The 17,799-nt window shown below is 42.8% G+C and overlaps 1 protein-coding gene across 4 annotated transcripts in view; it reads right to left on the reverse strand.

Moving 5' to 3' along the window:
* Positions 1-17,799, reverse strand: part of Stox2 (storkhead box 2) — a 238,591-nt gene that overhangs the window by 15,945 nt on the left and 204,847 nt on the right. For all 4 annotated transcript variants that reach the window (XM_076914129.1, XM_076914131.1, XM_034519973.2 and 1 more), the window contains one exon: positions 7,487-7,639. In XM_076914129.1, coding sequence (XP_076770244.1) covers positions 7,487-7,639 — 153 coding nt within the window. The remainder of the gene's footprint in view (positions 1-7,486; positions 7,640-17,799) is intronic.

The raw sequence follows: 17,799 nt of genomic DNA on the forward strand, positions 1-17,799 counted from the left end.
TTCTCCAGGCTGCAGGCTACTTAATTTATTCTTTGGATATTCAGCATTTGTCAGTGTCAGGCACATCAAGGGTTGTGATATTTAAAGAATTGATCTAAATGGTATAATTTAGAAACAGACCAGATCAAATCACATAAATACTGCCAGTACTTGACCCACAAAAAATGGCAGTTTTGCAAGGGTCAGCCATCTCAGCCATCTCAGTCAAAGTAGTACAATGTGGAGACTGAAAGCTTAGGTTCTGAGGCCAGACTGCTAGATTGGAAGCCCAGTCTATCTTTGTAATTGTGTTATTGATTGGATTGTTCATTTTTTATCCCTACCTCATTCCCTACTATGGTTTAGATCTAGAATGTTCCCTAAGACTCACGGGTTAAAAGTTTGATCCTTGGCTCATTGTTAGTGGGAAGAAGTGGGCACTTTCATAAATGAAATTCAATGGGAAGTCTTTGGGACAGTGGGGCCCTTGAAGAGCAGAGTATGACCCAGGCCCCTTCCTCTCCTTTTTTGCTTTCAGGCCATGATCTTACCACAAAAGCAAACTCACCACAGACCTGAAAGTAATAGGCCCATCTAACCACAGGCTGAACCCTTTTCAATGATGAACCTAAATGAACCTTTTCTTTTTGCAGGCTTTAATTTTAATACAAAGTTGATGGCTCACACCTTAAAATTCTCATGCCCCCAGTGGTCCCCTCCAACTGACCTTTTCCTTTTTTGGAGATAGGGTCTTTGCAGGAGTAGTCAAGTTAAAATGAGGTCATTAGAGTGGGCCATAATCCATTGGGAGTAATGTCCTTCTGAAAAGGGGAAAATGACACAGAGAGAGGCATAGGTGGAAGAGAATGACTCGAAGAGACACAGGTCAAAGATGGCCACCCACAAGTCAAGGAGAGATGCTCGGGACACAGTCTTCACTCACAGCTTTCAGAAAGAAACAGACACCCCTGCAGACATCTTGACTTAGGATTTCTGTTTTCCAGAACTGTACACTGCAACTTTTTTTGCTGTTCTCCCTGTACCACTGTAGCAGCCCTAACAGGTGGTAGCATTAAGGCAGCTGGTAACTTAATCTCTGGGGGGGGGGGGGGGGGGCGCACCTATTCTCATAGAGCTGCTGGGAGTTTACATAACCTTGGTGCATGTACAACAGTGTGTACCAGAGAGCACATGCTCAATAAACACTAGCTTACTAGTTGAGTAGTCTCAACTTTGGGTCAGGACCTATGGAAACCCAGATTACCTTCCAATGATGTGGTTTAGCAACTGGAACATCTGGATGAGCTGAGAAGTCTGTGTCTTGTCGAACAATGAGAATGGGATCTAATGCATTAGCGCTAGTCTGACATTCTCAGGGAGAGGAAGTCTGTGGGCACAACTGAGTATCCACATCTATTTGTGCTCTATCTTTGGAAGTCATCCTTAGCAAGGGAGAAGAGGCTCACACAGGGCATATTGCTTCATGTAGGTTTTTTTTTTTTTTTTTGATTAACTAATTTACCTTGTGTTACTAAAGAACATTGAGCTACTTGAGCTACTTTTTTTGAGAGAGAGAGAGAGAGAGAGAGAGAGAGAGAGAGAGAACACTAAATGTGTAAGAGTACCCACAAAAGCTAGAAGAGGACTTCAGATCGCCTGGGACTAGAGTACCATGTGATGTGGCTGGGAGGAGCCTAACCTGTGTGCTCAAGATCTAACTCGGGTCTTTTAGAAGAACAGCAAGCATCTCCAACAGTCAAGCCATCTCTCTAGCACATGAATCATATTAAGAATAGTCATTACTGTTGGTCTTGGAAAACTCACAGATTCATATAAAATCATGAGCACAACATAACATACACCCTTAAGAAAAATTTCTCTAGTTGCTCCCAAATAGAGGGACAAGAACTATCTACATTTTATATACCTTTGACTTTTCAGCTACACCAGTCAATCAACATTTACTTGGAAAACAACAATAACAAAAACCCCACAAATATTTTCCCCTTGTGATCCTAGCTATTTGCATACTTCTACCTCAACTTTTCTGGTTCAACTGAAAGTTGACAATATTTATACTTATGTTACTTTTAAGCTTGATATTTCCAGTCATCTCACCAACCTGAGTCTACCAGTTCTTCTGTTAGACACTGGTTAACCTGACAAAGTGCTGATCACCTGCATGCTTCATCATTTCCAAACACTACACCTGTAGTTTATTATGAATCAGAGCTTGAGAGAGCCAAGAACAAAAGCAAGCACTGTCATCTAACAAGGCTGGAGCTGCACCTCTCTGCTTTCCATGCCTTCACAGCCTCCAAAGCAAAGGCTGACAGTTAAAGACACATTGTGACTATGGCATTTCTCAGGACCACGTTCTGCCTTAAACCTGCAAATCTGATTAATTCTCAGAACAGAGAACACGCATGTGTGTGCTTTATGCGAAACATCTTAGATTAAAAGGTTTTTATTTTGAGATAGGACCTGTGTCCATGGTTCTGACTGGCTTGGAAGCCATGGGCTCAAACAATCTTCCTCCACTACTTTCAAGAGTACCTGGGACTACAGGCACAGGACGCCATGCCCAGCTTTAGACTGACATGTTTAATGGCCTTCACTGTGCTCTAATTCTCATTTGTGAAGAACACTGGCTGCGTGAGAATTCAGGAAGATGAATCAGAGAGAACAGGATATGTTCTGCAGTTAAGGCTAAGCCATCTTCCACCCTGCATCCAGTCTCATGGTCCTCTGTTTGCCTGAAGTGAGTCAGCCTTGCTTCCGGAAAGACCCGATTCTAACAACTTAAAAAGAATTAGCCCAATGTAATTAAGCACTTATCCAAGATGAAAGGGTGAATGGTTCTTTAGAAATCTGAAAAACAAGTACTCTCTTAAGATCTTAAATATATATATATATATATATATATATATATATATATATATTTTCATTCTTAGGTGGAGGGTGTAGTTCTATGTTAGAAAACTTGCTTGGCATGTACGAGGCTCTGGTTTCAGTTTCCAGCATGGCTGTATTTCTCACCCTCCCACACACACACCCATGTATACACACACACATACCACCACCACCATCACCGTACCACATACACATTACACACACGGCATACATACCACCCACACACAAAAGCAAACATAAGCATGCGATTCTGTATTGGAGACTGGTGCATAGAATTTGTTGAACTGATTTTCAAAGTTCAGCTCATAGCAGTGGCGGGGCGGGGGGGGGGGGTGCGGTGGGGTGGATACGGAGCCTAAAGTGGCCACCTCCTGTATCCAGGCAGGGCCCCCAGTGGAGGAATGAGGACACCAAATCACACAAAACCTTTGACCTAAACTTTCTCCTGCCTCACAACGCGCAGGGACAAAGATGGAGCAGAGACTGAAGGAATGGCCAACCTTGACTGGTCCAACTCGAGATCCATCCCATGGGCAAGAGCCAATCCCTAACACTATTAATGATACTGCTATGCTCGAAGACAGGAGCTTAGCATAGCTGTCCTCTAAGAGGCTCCACCCAGCAGCCAGCGGAAACAGATACAGAGATCCATAGCCAAACATTAGATAGAGCTCCAGAGTGTTACAGAAGAGTTGGAGGAAGGATTGGGGAGCCTAGAGTGGACAGGGACTCCACAGGAGAAACAACAGAGTCAACTAACCTAGACGTCTGGGAGCGCCCAGAGACTGAACCACCAACCAAAGAACATACAAGGGATGGACTTAGCCATGCCCACTACCCTCGCACATATGTAGCAGATGTGCAGCTTGATCTTCACGCTGGTATCCCAACAACTGGAGCAGGAGCCTACCCTGACTCTGCTGCCTGCCTTGTAGACTCTGAGCCCTAACTGGGCTGCCTTGTCTGGCTGCTGTGGGAGAGGATGCTCCTAGCCCGGCAGCGATCTGAGGTGCCAGGGTGGGTTGGTACTCAGTGGGGGGCCTCCTCCTTCTCAGAGGTGAAGGGGAGGAGAAGGTGTGGGGAGGGACCATAGAAAGTGGGTTCCAGGAGGAGAGCAGGACTTCGAAGAAAAACAAAACAAAACAAAACAAAAACGTATTCTATCATGTGTTTCAGAGTACTATTATACTAGGAAACTTTACTCTTTGAAATACTGATTCCAAAGCACTGAAAAATCACACTCTAAACTATCTTTTTATTTATTTATAAAACATGCACCAAATACAGGAATTTAAATATTTTAATAATACTTTGTTAGACTTCAACCCCCATTTTTTTCAAATAGTAAACTGTCTGACCTTTGAAACAAAGAAGGTATTAAAACCCCTCCAGACTTCTATTGTCCCTGAAAATAGATTTTTTTTTCAAGGAGCGTTTAAACAATGTGGAGTTCTCAACGATGTTTTGTCTTGACATAGCTAACGAAAAGCAAGGAACAAAAGAAGGAGAAGAAAGGAAAGAGGGCAGGCAAGGCAAGAAAATGTCATTTTTTTATGAAATACTAGTTAAATGTTTAGAGCTATTATGTCAGACGTAATGGTGTACATCTGTAGAGGCAGATGATTAAAAAGCATTCAAGGCCAGCGTGGCCTACACAGCGAGACTGTGTCTCAACAAACAAAAACTTAAAACAAAACTAAATTTAAAAAAAGAGCTATTACTAAAGAAAAATTGAAATAATTATGACTGTGTCCTGGACCTGGGTTTGTCAACGTTTTTCCATGAAGGGCCAATAAAGAAATCTTGTAGGCTTTGTGAGCCATGTGACTTCTGTTGGGAACTCCTCTGCTCTACCACTATGTCCAAGGAGCCAAAGATAATACAGAGACATCTGTGTTTCCATAAAACTTTATTCACAAAGACAGGGGGTGCAGTTCTTATAGGCCTGCAGGCTGTGCTTTGTAAAATCTACACAGTGTCCTTGCAAATGTCTACCTGGCCAATAGTCACCAGTGTGTTACACAGATGGAAAGGTTTGGTTGGCGCCTCTTTACCATAGAAGCTGGCAATGCAGGTACCACTTTAAGCATCACCAATTCCTTTTTCTAGGATGTATTGTAACTTTGTGGTACTGTTTGTTGCTCAGCAGGGATAAACATTTGACTATTGAGTACCAATTCTTCCTTTTTGCCTATTTCTTAGTCATGGGAGGCATGGAACTGCTTCTGAGAAAGACGTGGCTTCCTGGAAAGCTATATAACTAACAACATGAAGACTTTAAAAGCAGCTGGACTGTTTGATGTCTGGAGCAGTAGCTTAGGTATACTACAAGAAGCAGGGTTTTTGAATTCCAGGGGCAGTGGGGGACAGCTTTGGCTGAGACCATCACCCTGCTTCTTCCCTGGGTATCTATGCATCTGTGTCTCACCCTCGGTGGAAAGAGCTGTGTGGCCGCTAGAAAAGGAAGAATGTTAGGGGATAACGAAATGCTGTAACATTTAAGATTACTCATAGCTGAAAGATTAGGTTGATATTAGTGATTGAATAGCATATATAATATAAAAATCCCGATGTTTAAAAACTGGGAAGGGCACGGTGGCCTTTAGTCCCAACACTTGGGAGGCAGAGTCATGTGGATCTCAGAGTTCGAGGCCAGCCTGGTCTATAGAGTGAGTTGCAGAACAGCCAAGGCTACACAGAGAAACCCTGTCTTGAAAAACTAAAAACAAAACAAAACAAACAAACAAACAAGCCCAATAACAAAACAGGGATTGTAAGGAGGAAAAAGGAGAGGGGAAATTAATGGGAAAGAAATGCAAAGTTTCTTTGAGGCGAAAGGTCAAGTATGGAGACCAATGATGGAGAGTTATATTATTAATCTTCATAGAGTTGGTTCTTCTACCCTTTGTGTACCCTTTGTGTGTGTGTGTGTGTGTGTGTGTGTACTTTCTATATCTTGACTTCAGGCCAAGGCAAGAGTGCTTTATCAATGCAATATTAGGGGGAAAGATATGACCAAAAGGGTTTTTTTTCCACAAAGACATGCAGTATAGGAAGGAACAAGGCCACCTTCTAAGTCCCAGCTGACCCCTGGGACACCCTCAGACCTCTAACCTAAGTAAATGCTTATTGCTGCATTACCTCTGCCTGTCTGTGGTTGCTTATCATCCAGTATTACTGTAGCCAAAGCCAATTCAGCCAACAGCTTATCTGTCCTAAAGTTTCTTTGAAAAACTGAATGAACATCAAGTATACCATGCATTCATATTTAATGTGATTCCTATTTCAATCTGGAAAGAGGGATAGTAGTCTTCAAGCTGGCAAACCAGAAGCCCCATGAAGTGTACACTGCCCATCTATTTAGACATGAGCACACATAGAAAATAGCTTGAGTGGAGGGACATCACATGGGAGTTTGAGATTCTCTGGTTGTGTTGAACTTCACATTGCTGGCTGGGGGCACTGCACTCCAGTGGAATAATGAGACACCTCCCTTGAGATGGGGCATGGGTGCTCAGTATATATCACTCCAAACAATTTTCCCCACCGGAATCACCAATGACCATTTGTACTGCAGAGGCGATATGGTCTTCGTTTTGCAGTATTTAAGGGGAAAAAGTGGAAGCTGGAGAGATGGCTCGGTAGTTGAGAACACTGCTCATCCAGATGACCCAGGTTCAATTCCCAGCCCCCATACGGCAGCACACAACTGTCTACCACTTCTCACACAGACATATACACAGGGAAAACACCAACACACATAAAATAAAGAAATAAATTAAATAAACAGAAAAAGAAGTATATTTTTTTCCTTTAAAAATGAAGACTCAATTCATGAAGTAACCTTTTTTAAAGGCTTACTGGTTCATAACACGAACATGGGGGACATATTTATTTTTGACATTATTCATTTTCTGAGGTCGAACTCTCAGGACTCAGCATTCCATCTGTTTCTGAGAGCCCAGGGTTTATACATGTAAGGAAGACTCTGCTGCAAATGATGAATAGAATCTTGGTCATTTTCACCAGTTTCTTGTGAAACTGACTTAAATTTTTTCCCCTTAAGTATCAAGTTAAAAAGTAGTATATCAAATTCTAAAAACAAATTAAAATAAAAGGTACTATACCTGCGGTACTATAAAAGACACTGTAACTAAAGGGCTGACATTGTTATTATTATTATTTTAAGTCATTGGAGAAAGGTGTCTAGTCAATTGGGGTAAAGTATTTTTCCCCTAGTGTTCCTTTAAAGCCCTGGAACCCACATCCACAGCCCCTACCCACATCCTGCATCCAACCTGCATCCAACAGCCCACACCCACAGCCTGCATCCAACAGCCCATACTTACAACCTGCATCCAACAGCCTGCATCCAACAGCCTACACCCACAGCCTGCATCCAACAGCCCACACCCACAGCCTGCATCCAACAGCCCATACCCACAGCCTGCATCCAACAGTTCACACCCACAGCCTGCATCCAACAGCCTGCATCCAACAGCCCACACCCACAGGCTTCACCCACAGCCTGCATCCAACAGCCCACACCCACTGCCTGCATCCCTTTGGAAAGTGCTCCATTCTTTCTCGTTACCTGGGAAACACGTGGTCAGGTGTTCCATCAGCGCCTCCTGGGTGACAGGCTTTCTCGCAGAGTTCATTGCCGAGATGGCCAAGCAAAGGATCTCCCCGAGTGGAATAAACTGTGACTGACTGATGGGGGACATACTGATTGGTGACACATCACCTGCGGGAAGACAAATTTGCAAGTGAGTGGGTTCATTAGAATACCCCACCATTTGTCACATGCAGGCCTTCACAGGTGCACGCCCTCCCATGCCTCTCCTCTTCCTCTATTCCTCGAATTAGGAAGTCAATCAGCTTTGAACACCGAAACGTGCTGAGATCACAGCAAACTCCACTTGGGTGGAAAGACTTCAAAGAGCAGTGGATGTTCTAATAATCTCGGCTAGCAAAACTCCCCTTAAAAGCGTGAGATCTCATTGTAATAGTGCTAACGTCTTGTAACAAACGACACTCTGGAAAATAATTTTTGATTTTCTTAGCATGGGAATGATTTATGAAACAACAACTGTTCACACTCCTAGAAATGCATTTGTGGTGAGTAATGGTGACCCGCTCATTCAAATGCTGAGAGTCTTCATGTGTCAGGCACACAAAGAAAGAGAGCTCACAAAGAAAGAGAAGTACCCCTTCCATAACTGTCTCTGCCTTGGAACAGTTCTATTTGAGTGAAGGAGGCAGCCACAGAGATCAAGGTCACGGTGCTGCGTGACAGACAACACACAGCAGACAGCTGAACAGCCAGCTCAGAAGAGAAGACAGGTCAGCAGCATATACCACTGACAGAGAGACTCAGATGTAGGAGACTCTGGGGCTTTTCTAAGGCTTTGAGATCTGTGTCTGGTGTCAAGGGGCATGAGGGTGGTTGGTGCCTGGGAGGTGGGGATGCATTAGGGGGTGTTATAAGCAAGTGTTTTTCTGGGGAGCTGTAGAGGAACACAGCTCTGCAAGGACAAGCATGGGACCACAGCTGAGCGCTCAGAGCTTTTGTCCTGTGAGGAACAATGTTCAGTGGAAGATACTTAAGACTCACAAAGCAGATGGGAATTGAAGAAGGCTATGGTGGTCCTGCAGATGGGCTCCTGGAAGAAGGCAGGGAAGTTTACATGTAGTGGAATAAGACCATGACCTTTCTACCTATTTGCCTGCTAGGAGGAATGGTGAAGACAGGGGAGGCTGAAGAGAGAGCTCTGAAGGGTGAGAGATGCTGAGTCCTTAAGTATCAGCCAGTAAGATAACTCTTTACAGTTTGCAGATGGGCCGGCCGGGTCCCAAGGATTCCTAGAATTTCCTAGACATTTGTAGGAAGGGGATTGTTTGGTTTTGGACCCCAGGACAAGGGACTGAGGTGCATATTTTACATACCAAAGCAGACCTTGCTTCCAGGTTTTCCCAGCATCCCTCAGTCTCCATCTGGCATACCCTGTCCCCAACCCTGAACTTTCCTACCCAGGGACTAGGCTGCACTTCTTACAGAGTCTCCCCCCTCCTGGTCCCCCTCCCCCTTTCCCTCTCCTTCTCCTCTTCTCTCTGTGCATGTGCCTTTTCTCTCTTTCTCTTCCCCCTCCCCATCCCTCTCTCCCCATGGTGACTCCCCTGGCCTCAATCCTTGGGGCCAGTGAATTCAGCCTAGAGAAGCTTCCCAATAAACCTGCCTTTAATATAATCTAATCTGGCTTGAATCGGCTCATTCCATTAGCGGCAAAGAAATAACTTACCAGGGTGGCCTTAGAAGAGGAAGAGACTGGGAGAGCAAAGGGGCCAGGTATCTGCTCCTGACAGCTGATTGCCCCCTATATTACACTTGACTCTGATTTTACTACAGAGATTTTACTACAAGAGAAGTTCTACAAAAGAGATGAAAACAACCAGGAGAATAGACTTCCTGTGGCCTCCTAACCTCAGTTACTGATCATTTGTGTAAACCCTTTTTTTCTTTTAAGATTTATTTTAATGTATGTATGTATGTATGTATGTATGTATGCATGCATGCATGCAGCTCCCAATGAAGCTTCTGGAACTGGAGTTACAGGCCATTGTAAGCCACCTAATGAAATGAGCCGATTCAAGCTACATTAGATTATATTAAAGGCAGGTTATTAGGAAGCTTTTCCAGGCCGAGTTCACTGGCCCCAAGGATTGAGGCCAGGGGAGTCACCACGGGGAGAGAGGGATGGGGGAGGGGGAAGCGGGAAGAGAAAGAGAAAGAGAGAAAAGGCACATGTACAGAAAGAAAAAGAGGAGAGGAAGAGGGTGCTGGGAACTGAATCGAGATCCGCTGGAAGACTGTTACTTGGTCATAACTGCTGAGCTATCTCTGCAACCCCTCCTTTCTTCTTATCGTTGCTTCTTAAGCATGCTTTCTCAAGTAATAAGCTAACACAGCTGGCTCAAGCCAAGGCTCAGATCAGCCTGTAACATTAAGCGATATCCTCTCCAGAAGCTATCTGCGTGCCCTAAGGTAGACCAGCCTCCTTGCTGTCAGAGCATTCGAAGCTGAGCTGAGCTCTAGCTGCTAGGTTGTAGAAGAATACAGAGGACTCCAAGGGATGAACTTGACCCCAACTTTGAAATGATGTAATGAATAAAATTAGGCAACGGAGCTGGAGATCCCTGCGTGCTGGGCTAAATCCAGCAACTGTATTGGTCAGAGCAGCAGAAACACAGTGTCCGACACTTGGGGCTTGTGTCCCTCCCCAAGCCCCGTCCAGTTCAGTCTCCCCTCCCCAGTGCATCACTAGGGGGCTCCATCAGCTCTGCTCTGGCTTCAGATGTACCCATCTGAGAAGAGCAGATGATAGTACTTACGGACCAAATCTAACTTCCAGAAAGGCCCACGGAGATACTTTTTTAAGAATTAGCAAAAACTAGGAAGAGAGCTAACATAAAGCCCACAGACTCTGAACTCTCCCAAAGCAGAGCCTGACAAGCTTTTATAACACCTAGTGGAGGAGCAGCAGAAACACTAAATGTAATTGCTAGAAATACAGGTTGGAATACTCTGTGATTTTTGCATAGGTTACAAAAGGCTTCTCTACACAGATGCCAATTAGCAAAACCAACTAGTTTCTGCTTGTCCTTCTGCTTTGCTGTTCGTTTCTGTACATCTTTAGTAGCTTCTTCTCATTCCCTGAGCCCCACCGTGAGAGGCAGAAACTGTGAGCATGCTTCAAGTATTTTTGGAAAAAAAAATAACGCTCATTTCACTATAACAATGAACATGTACAGTAACTTTTAAAGTGGGATACAGAAGAAAATGAAATGGGATGTTCTAAATATCCGGCTCCTGGCCGTCTCATCGTTATCCTGCATTAAGAGCATTACATCCATTCCCAGGTCAATCCACATGGTCTGTACCAGTGCTTCCTTGCACACGGTCCGTATCAATCCTTCCTTGCATTGATCCCTGAACACCAGCTGCAGAGCCATGTCTCCCACATGCCCACTCCTACTGAAAACTCCCATCATCTCTCACCTGGTCTGTTAGAATAGCTTCATGGTGCTCAACCTTTCTTCCTTGGTTTTTAATAGCCCCTTTCTACAGAGCAGCCAAGGTCCTCTCGTAAGAAATCATAAATCATGCCATTTCCCTTCATGAAACCCCACAGCACTGCCTTTGACACTTGCAGAGAAATTTGATTCCTTATGAGTTCTACAGAACCTGCAGAGTTCCATCTACTCACCTCTGTGGGATCACCACCCCACCCCCTTCACTCACCACCTCCTTTCTCATGACAGGCTCACCACCTCTTGTTCTTACATCCTGCTAGGATGTTTCTGAAACTCAGGCAAAGTCTGTGTGTGTGTGTGTGTGTGTGTGTGTGTGTGTGTGTGTGTGTGTGTGTGTGTCTATCTGTGTGATTGTGTGCCTGTCTATGTGTGTGTATGTGTGTGTGTCTCTGTATCTGTGTGATTGTGTGTCTGTGTGTCTTTGTATCTATGTGATTGTGTGCCTGTCTGTCTGTATGTGTGTGTCTCTGTATCTGTGTGATTCTGTGCCTGTCTGTGTGTGTCTGTATGTGTGTATGTCTGTATGTGTGTGTCTGTCTGTATGTCTAAGTATGTGTGTGTCTTTGTGACTGTGTATGTTTGTATGTGTCTCTGTGTCTGTATGTGTGTCTGTGTCCATATGTGTGTCTGTGTATGTCTGTGTGTCTGACTATGTGTGTGTCTACGTATGTGTGTACATGTGTGTCTGTGTATGTCTATGTGTCTGTGTGTGTGTTTCTGTGTGTCTGTGTGTCCCTATGTGTTTGTATTTGTGTCTCCATATGTCTCTGTGTGTTTCTGTGCCTGCATATGTCTCTGTGTCTGTATGTGTGTTTTTGTGTGTGTCTGTGTGTGTGTCTGTGTGTCTGTGTGTGTGTCTGCATATGTCTATGTGTGTCTCTCTGCATGTTTCTGTGTGTATGTATGCAGGTATGTATGTCTCTGTGTGTGTGTGTGTATGTCTCTATGTGTATGTTTGTGTGTCTGTGTGCATGCTCTTGGCCACAGGTGGTTCTGGGGTGAACCTTTCCAGGACTTGGCCCTTGTCATCACATACATCACAAGTGAAAAGCCATAGCCTCGGGAAGCCCCACTCAGACCACCCAAGGCAGTGCTGTCTTTGCTCTCTGAATATGTGTGTGTGCCCATTACCATCTGCTGCATCCACTAAACATAAGCTTAAGGAAGGAAGCATGAACACCCCATTCCCAGTACCTATACTAGGTACTGGTTACACTAGATACCCACTACATGTTTAGTAAACAAGTACTTTTTAAAATAATGTAATATAAGAAGTACTTTTAGAAAACCAATTTTAATTCAGATTTTATTAGGCAATTACAGAACAGAGAACAAATAAACTAAACCATTTTTTTTAAGACTCTCCCTCATTGATTTCATGACAGATGGCCCCCAAACACAGCATTTATTATAGAAAAAAATATCATATATTAGGTGAGGTTTAGAACATGTATTTAAGATCTGTTAAAGAGATCATGGGATCTCAACACAGCAAAGCACCTTCGAAGTTATCAAGATTTTCTGGAGATCTTATTTATATCAACATGACTGACAAGCCAAGTAGTCATTCTTAAAATATGCCACTGGAAAATTCCTCCAAGTGCTGGAGAGATAGCTTAGCAGTTAAGAGTGCTTGTGACTCTTCCAGATGCTCCTGATACAATTCCAAGCACCCATATGGTGGCTCGAAACCATCTTTAACTCAAGTTCCAAGGGGTATGACACCCTCTTCTGTTCTCTGTGAACACCAGACACGTGTGTAGAGTACATTGATATGTGCAGGCAAAACATACATACACATAAAATAAAAATGAATCATATTTTAAAGAAAAAAAAAAGGAAAGTTCTTTCAATAAATACTCCACATACTTTCGAAGAAGACAAGAAACTACAAATACTGTTAAGATGTATGACTCAAAGATGCCAGCATTTTACATAAACTATGAATTGTAGCTTACTTGTCTGTTTTTATTTTTACCTTATTTATGGATGTATACACATGTACATATGTATGATACATGGGTGGCTACCCTCAGAGGCCAGAAAAGAGTGTGAGAGTCTACGGAGCTGAAGTTCAAAGCAGCTGTGAGCCATCTGATGTGGGTGCTAGAAATGGAACTTGGATCCTCTGGAACCACTGGGCCAGCTCTCCAGAGCCCTACTTGCCTATAATTCATAGGATGTGTTTTTTCTACTATCAGAAAGTATTTGAACGTATTTAGAGAAAGTCAACCATGAGCTCATAGGTACTTTGTGGGTTAAAGAATTCTTTCTGAGAAGCTACCATTCTACCATACCGTACCAGAAAAACAAACAAACAAAAAAATATGAGTAACTAAGCTTGCTTTATTGTAGCTTTATTTTCTTACCAAAAAAATCTATTTAAATACTTAAACAGTCCTTGGGGTACAAATGCCCTAACTAGGATAATTCCATATAATATCAAACTCAGAGTAAGCATTCAATGTATTTCTCCTAAGTGAACTGATAATGTGAAAAGACCGGAAAATGTTCCACTCATTATGGAAGAAGAACATTTAACATTTAAAGTAAGTCAGTCAAATTGTGGACACCATTTTTTAATAAACTATTCTGTGAGATGGTTAGCACGAGAAAGATAAGTTAGTGGGATCAATCAAGAGACCAAAGATGGTCCCTCTACCATTAGAGGCAAGAGAAAACCTGCAGAACACAAAGGGCCATGCTGACCAAACATGGGGAGCTGGTAGCTCTGGGGCTCAGCTGAAACAGACTGGGGTGAAATAAAAAAGAAAAGCTGACACTGGATTCTGGTAGACCAGAAGGCTTAGAACTTGATCTCACTAATTAAGGCATTCCCTGTGTTTCATGGGGTCATATTGTGTGACATGCATGTGTGAGAAAATCATTTCGGGTAACTGCAGAATAATGATGCTGACTACTGCCACCCCCACATCAACAAGAAAGGCCTGACACAACAAGACACCCTAAATACACACGGGCTGTATCTTCCTGTCTACCCATTCTACATTCCTTCCTTCCTCTTGGAGAATGTCACTAACTAGCACATACACTTTTACTCTCTGTTTTATCTTCCAATACACACTTAAATACATATGCTTTACATAATACATAACTCACTACAATAAACTCCTATATTTTATGAATGACATTTCTCTTTTCAGTCATTAAATTCAGGCTCGCCCCACCTATGACCATGACCTTTGCATATGAGAAAGAGTACACAACTCTTGTGATATTTATGACAAATTACATTCACACACACACACACACACACACACACACACTGGGAAAATAGAAAAGTCTTTCTAAAGAATACCTATCTCAAAAGCATATACACCTATCTCAGTAAGCCATTAAAAACCCTTCTCCATACAACTGTGTAAGACAAGAAAAGTTGTAATTTTTCAAAGAGCATTCATAATAAATGGCAATCATATATATATATATATATATATATATATATATATATATATACACATATATATGTATACATCAGGAGATACACAGCTAATAATTCACTTGCCTTTTTCTTTTTATCATGTGTCTTCATATTTACCTCATATATGTTGGGAAGGCATCTATGCCACAATGTACATACATATGAAGACCACAGGACAAACTCTAGGAGCCCATTTTCCCTCCCCTTCCACCATGTGCTTCCTGGGATCGAACTCAGACCGTCAGCATTGGTGGCAAGGGCTTATACCAACTGAGCCATTTACTGGCCCAGAATCCAGTCTCTTAAGACAGATATAGTTGATTACCTAGGAGTCTGTTTCCTTGTCTTTAAAATAAGGGTTAGGTGGAATTATAACAGTGATTTCTTCATGCTCCAAAAGTCTACAATTCTCTATTAATTCAGCAGGATTTTGGCAAAAAAAAAAAAAATCAAATCACAACATAATCCCCATGCCCAGCTGTATTTCAAGGTGTTGTAAAAATTACTTCCATGCGTATCTGACCTGGGAGAGGCTTTCATTTAAAAAAAAAAAAAAATGGCTAAATGTGTTGGCTATCATATTTTCCCCTTGGATAATAAAACTTTCATAGTTCATTGTAACTCAGGTCTGACTGAGGTTTGCCCCTCAGGACTAATGTGCTTTTCCCCCTCCTCCAGTCTGCCAAAATTAACACTAGAGTTAAAATTATGGGTACCAGTAAAATTACCACATGCAGCAGATATGGCGGCTCCTCATAAAACATCTGAAATGTGTTTCTGAGATGCTCAGAGCCCACAGGGATGAGACAGCTCGACTCCCTTCAGTAAAATGTACTACCTTTGCCAAGTTTTATCTCAATGCCCCTGGGTGTGGGGGGAATCATCCACTCTCTGAGGTTACAGTTAAGTGAACAACTTCTCAGATACCGCAGCATCAGACAAATCTTGTGTTTTAAAATTTAATTCAATTTATTAACCTCAATTTTATGTATAAATGCTGCTTGGTTCTTTTAACAGAAGATCTACTACGACATTGTCTCAAAAGTTCTTCTGGAAAAACACATATCCCCTTCCTATGTACGTTCTCAAAGACCTCAACCAGCCTTCTGAGGGGACGGAGCATATGGCTTCCATTAGCTCACAGGCTGCTGAGAAAGTTTCTTTGAAACCAGATTACTATACTTGACTTTTCAACTGTTTGTACTGAAATCTGAAAGAAAACGGGCATTGAAAACGGCACTTTTACTAGTTTTAGCCTAAGTTTGTTTTAAAACTCCACCAACTTCAAAACTGTGAGGCTGCGCCCTCATTGCAGTAGGCAACGAAGGAAACTTGACATTTAACAACAGGAAAAGGTTTAGAGTTTTCAGAACTTCTATGTCAGCCTCTTTAGGGGTTTCTAATGCTTAATTTCAACCCTAATAGTTCTCTGACACAAAATCCAATTCTAAGGTTATTATTTGAGGAAACTGTTTGAACTCAAAAGGTAATGTAAGGAAGAGGTGCCTATTGCTAATGCTGGAGTTAATCTTGCCGCCGACCATCACTTCCTCAGACACTTCTAATGAGAGCTGAGGTAAGGGTAATCATGGCGACTCAAGAGCACACCTACCAAAAAGAGTTGATGTCCTCATGCTATTCAGAATGTTCGGCTCATGTCTGTACCATATACAAAGGTGTAGCTGACAGAAAAGATGAATGCAGGAGAAACCATTGCCTTCCTAGTTTCTGAGTTTCCATTGGTTACTTTATACTCTTGCTACTAAGACTTGGCTATTGTTGGAAAGCTGTCATAGAACACAGAGAGGTTAAAAAAAAGAGAGAGAAAAGCAACTAGGGGACAGCAGAGGGTAAAAGCCCCCTCCATATAATGAGAAGCAATGGCTGGCACCCATCCTAATAACAACACTTTGGACCACTTGGCCATTTGCTCTGTAGATGTACAGCAGAAGAACTAGACTGGAGCCGTGCGCTATCAGAAGCGCTACACGCCTCACTGCATCCCATCTTTGCTAAAACGCCATGTTGGAAGCCAACCACAACCTCTGAGTATGTGGGAGAAATCAGAGAGTAGAAACCAGCAGGCTACCACTTTCATACCAGGGGCTTGAGTATTTCATGAATGAAAGGGCTGCACACACGAGAACAAGATCAGGCGTGGCTCTGCTTTCTACCAAGATGTGGTGACAAGAGACACTCTCCTGTTCTCTACGCCCTGACCCAGAATTAAAGTCATTCACCAGCTGAGATAAAAATCATGACAAAATACTAATCTTGGCCAACAACAACTAATACAGTCTCTTGGATACCATATAGCTCTATAGGGTCATAGCTGGCGAGTGTCCCACAGAAATGGAGTCTTCCTCAAGAGCGAGTGTCTCAAGTAAAATCATATCTGAATTCCTGGTGGAAGCCACCATCCATACCCCATCCATTTCCACCATCCAGCCAAACCCTGCCTGTTCATAATGATACATCATATGTTCCAATTTCTACTGATGAAAAATTTTCAACGATAATTTAATAAAGTGGCCTGACATTTGCAGGGCTGTTCTCGGAGTTAAAATCCCCAGGGCTGTGTCTCAGTCTCTGGCTTCTGGCTTCATCAGCTGAGTTATCAGGACTATGCTGTGACTGATTTCTGTGAAATACAAGTATACCTCAGCCACCAAGCCTAATTACAGATCAAATGCGGTCAGAATGGCAGAACCCAGATTGTAACAACCTTTACTGAACAACCGCCACGGTAAACTCTTAAACTGTCACCCTACCAGCCCTTCCAATAGTCAGGGAGGTTGTTCTGAAGGAACTCTGTGAGAACAGCAAAGGACAGGAGAAAGTTGAGCAGCCTTGAACAGACGCACAGGGAACACTCCGGCTCACTGTACAGTTAAGGCGCTCTCCTCCCCTGAATGTGATATGTCAGGACAGTGAGGAAACCCAGCAACTTCGCTATTACACCACAAGGTCGAGACCCCAGCTCTGCACTTCCTTAGTGACACCACTGGGGAAAAAAGGTTTAAATGTTTGTGTCTTAATTTCTTCTCTCTTTTTTTTCCCCCATAGTGTCTATAGAAGTAATTCTCAATCTTCCTAATGCTGCGATCCTCATACTGTGGTGACCCCCATGCATGAGATCATTCTGTTACTTCTTCATAACTATTTTTTCTACTGTTTTGGATCGTGAAGAAAATATCTGCTGTGCAGGATATATGATATGTGACCCCCAAAGGGGTCAAGGCCCACAGGTTGAGAACCACTGATCAAGAGTGATGTTGGCCTTTCAGTGATTGTGGCAATTAGGTGAGACCATGGATGTTGAACATACTGCCCCTGGGACCTAATATTTACTAAATAGCAGTTAGTATTTA

This window comes from Arvicanthis niloticus, chromosome 16 (assembly GCF_011762505.2).
Source record: "Arvicanthis niloticus isolate mArvNil1 chromosome 16, mArvNil1.pat.X, whole genome shotgun sequence".
Classification (NCBI taxonomy): Eukaryota; Metazoa; Chordata; class Mammalia; order Rodentia; family Muridae; genus Arvicanthis; species Arvicanthis niloticus.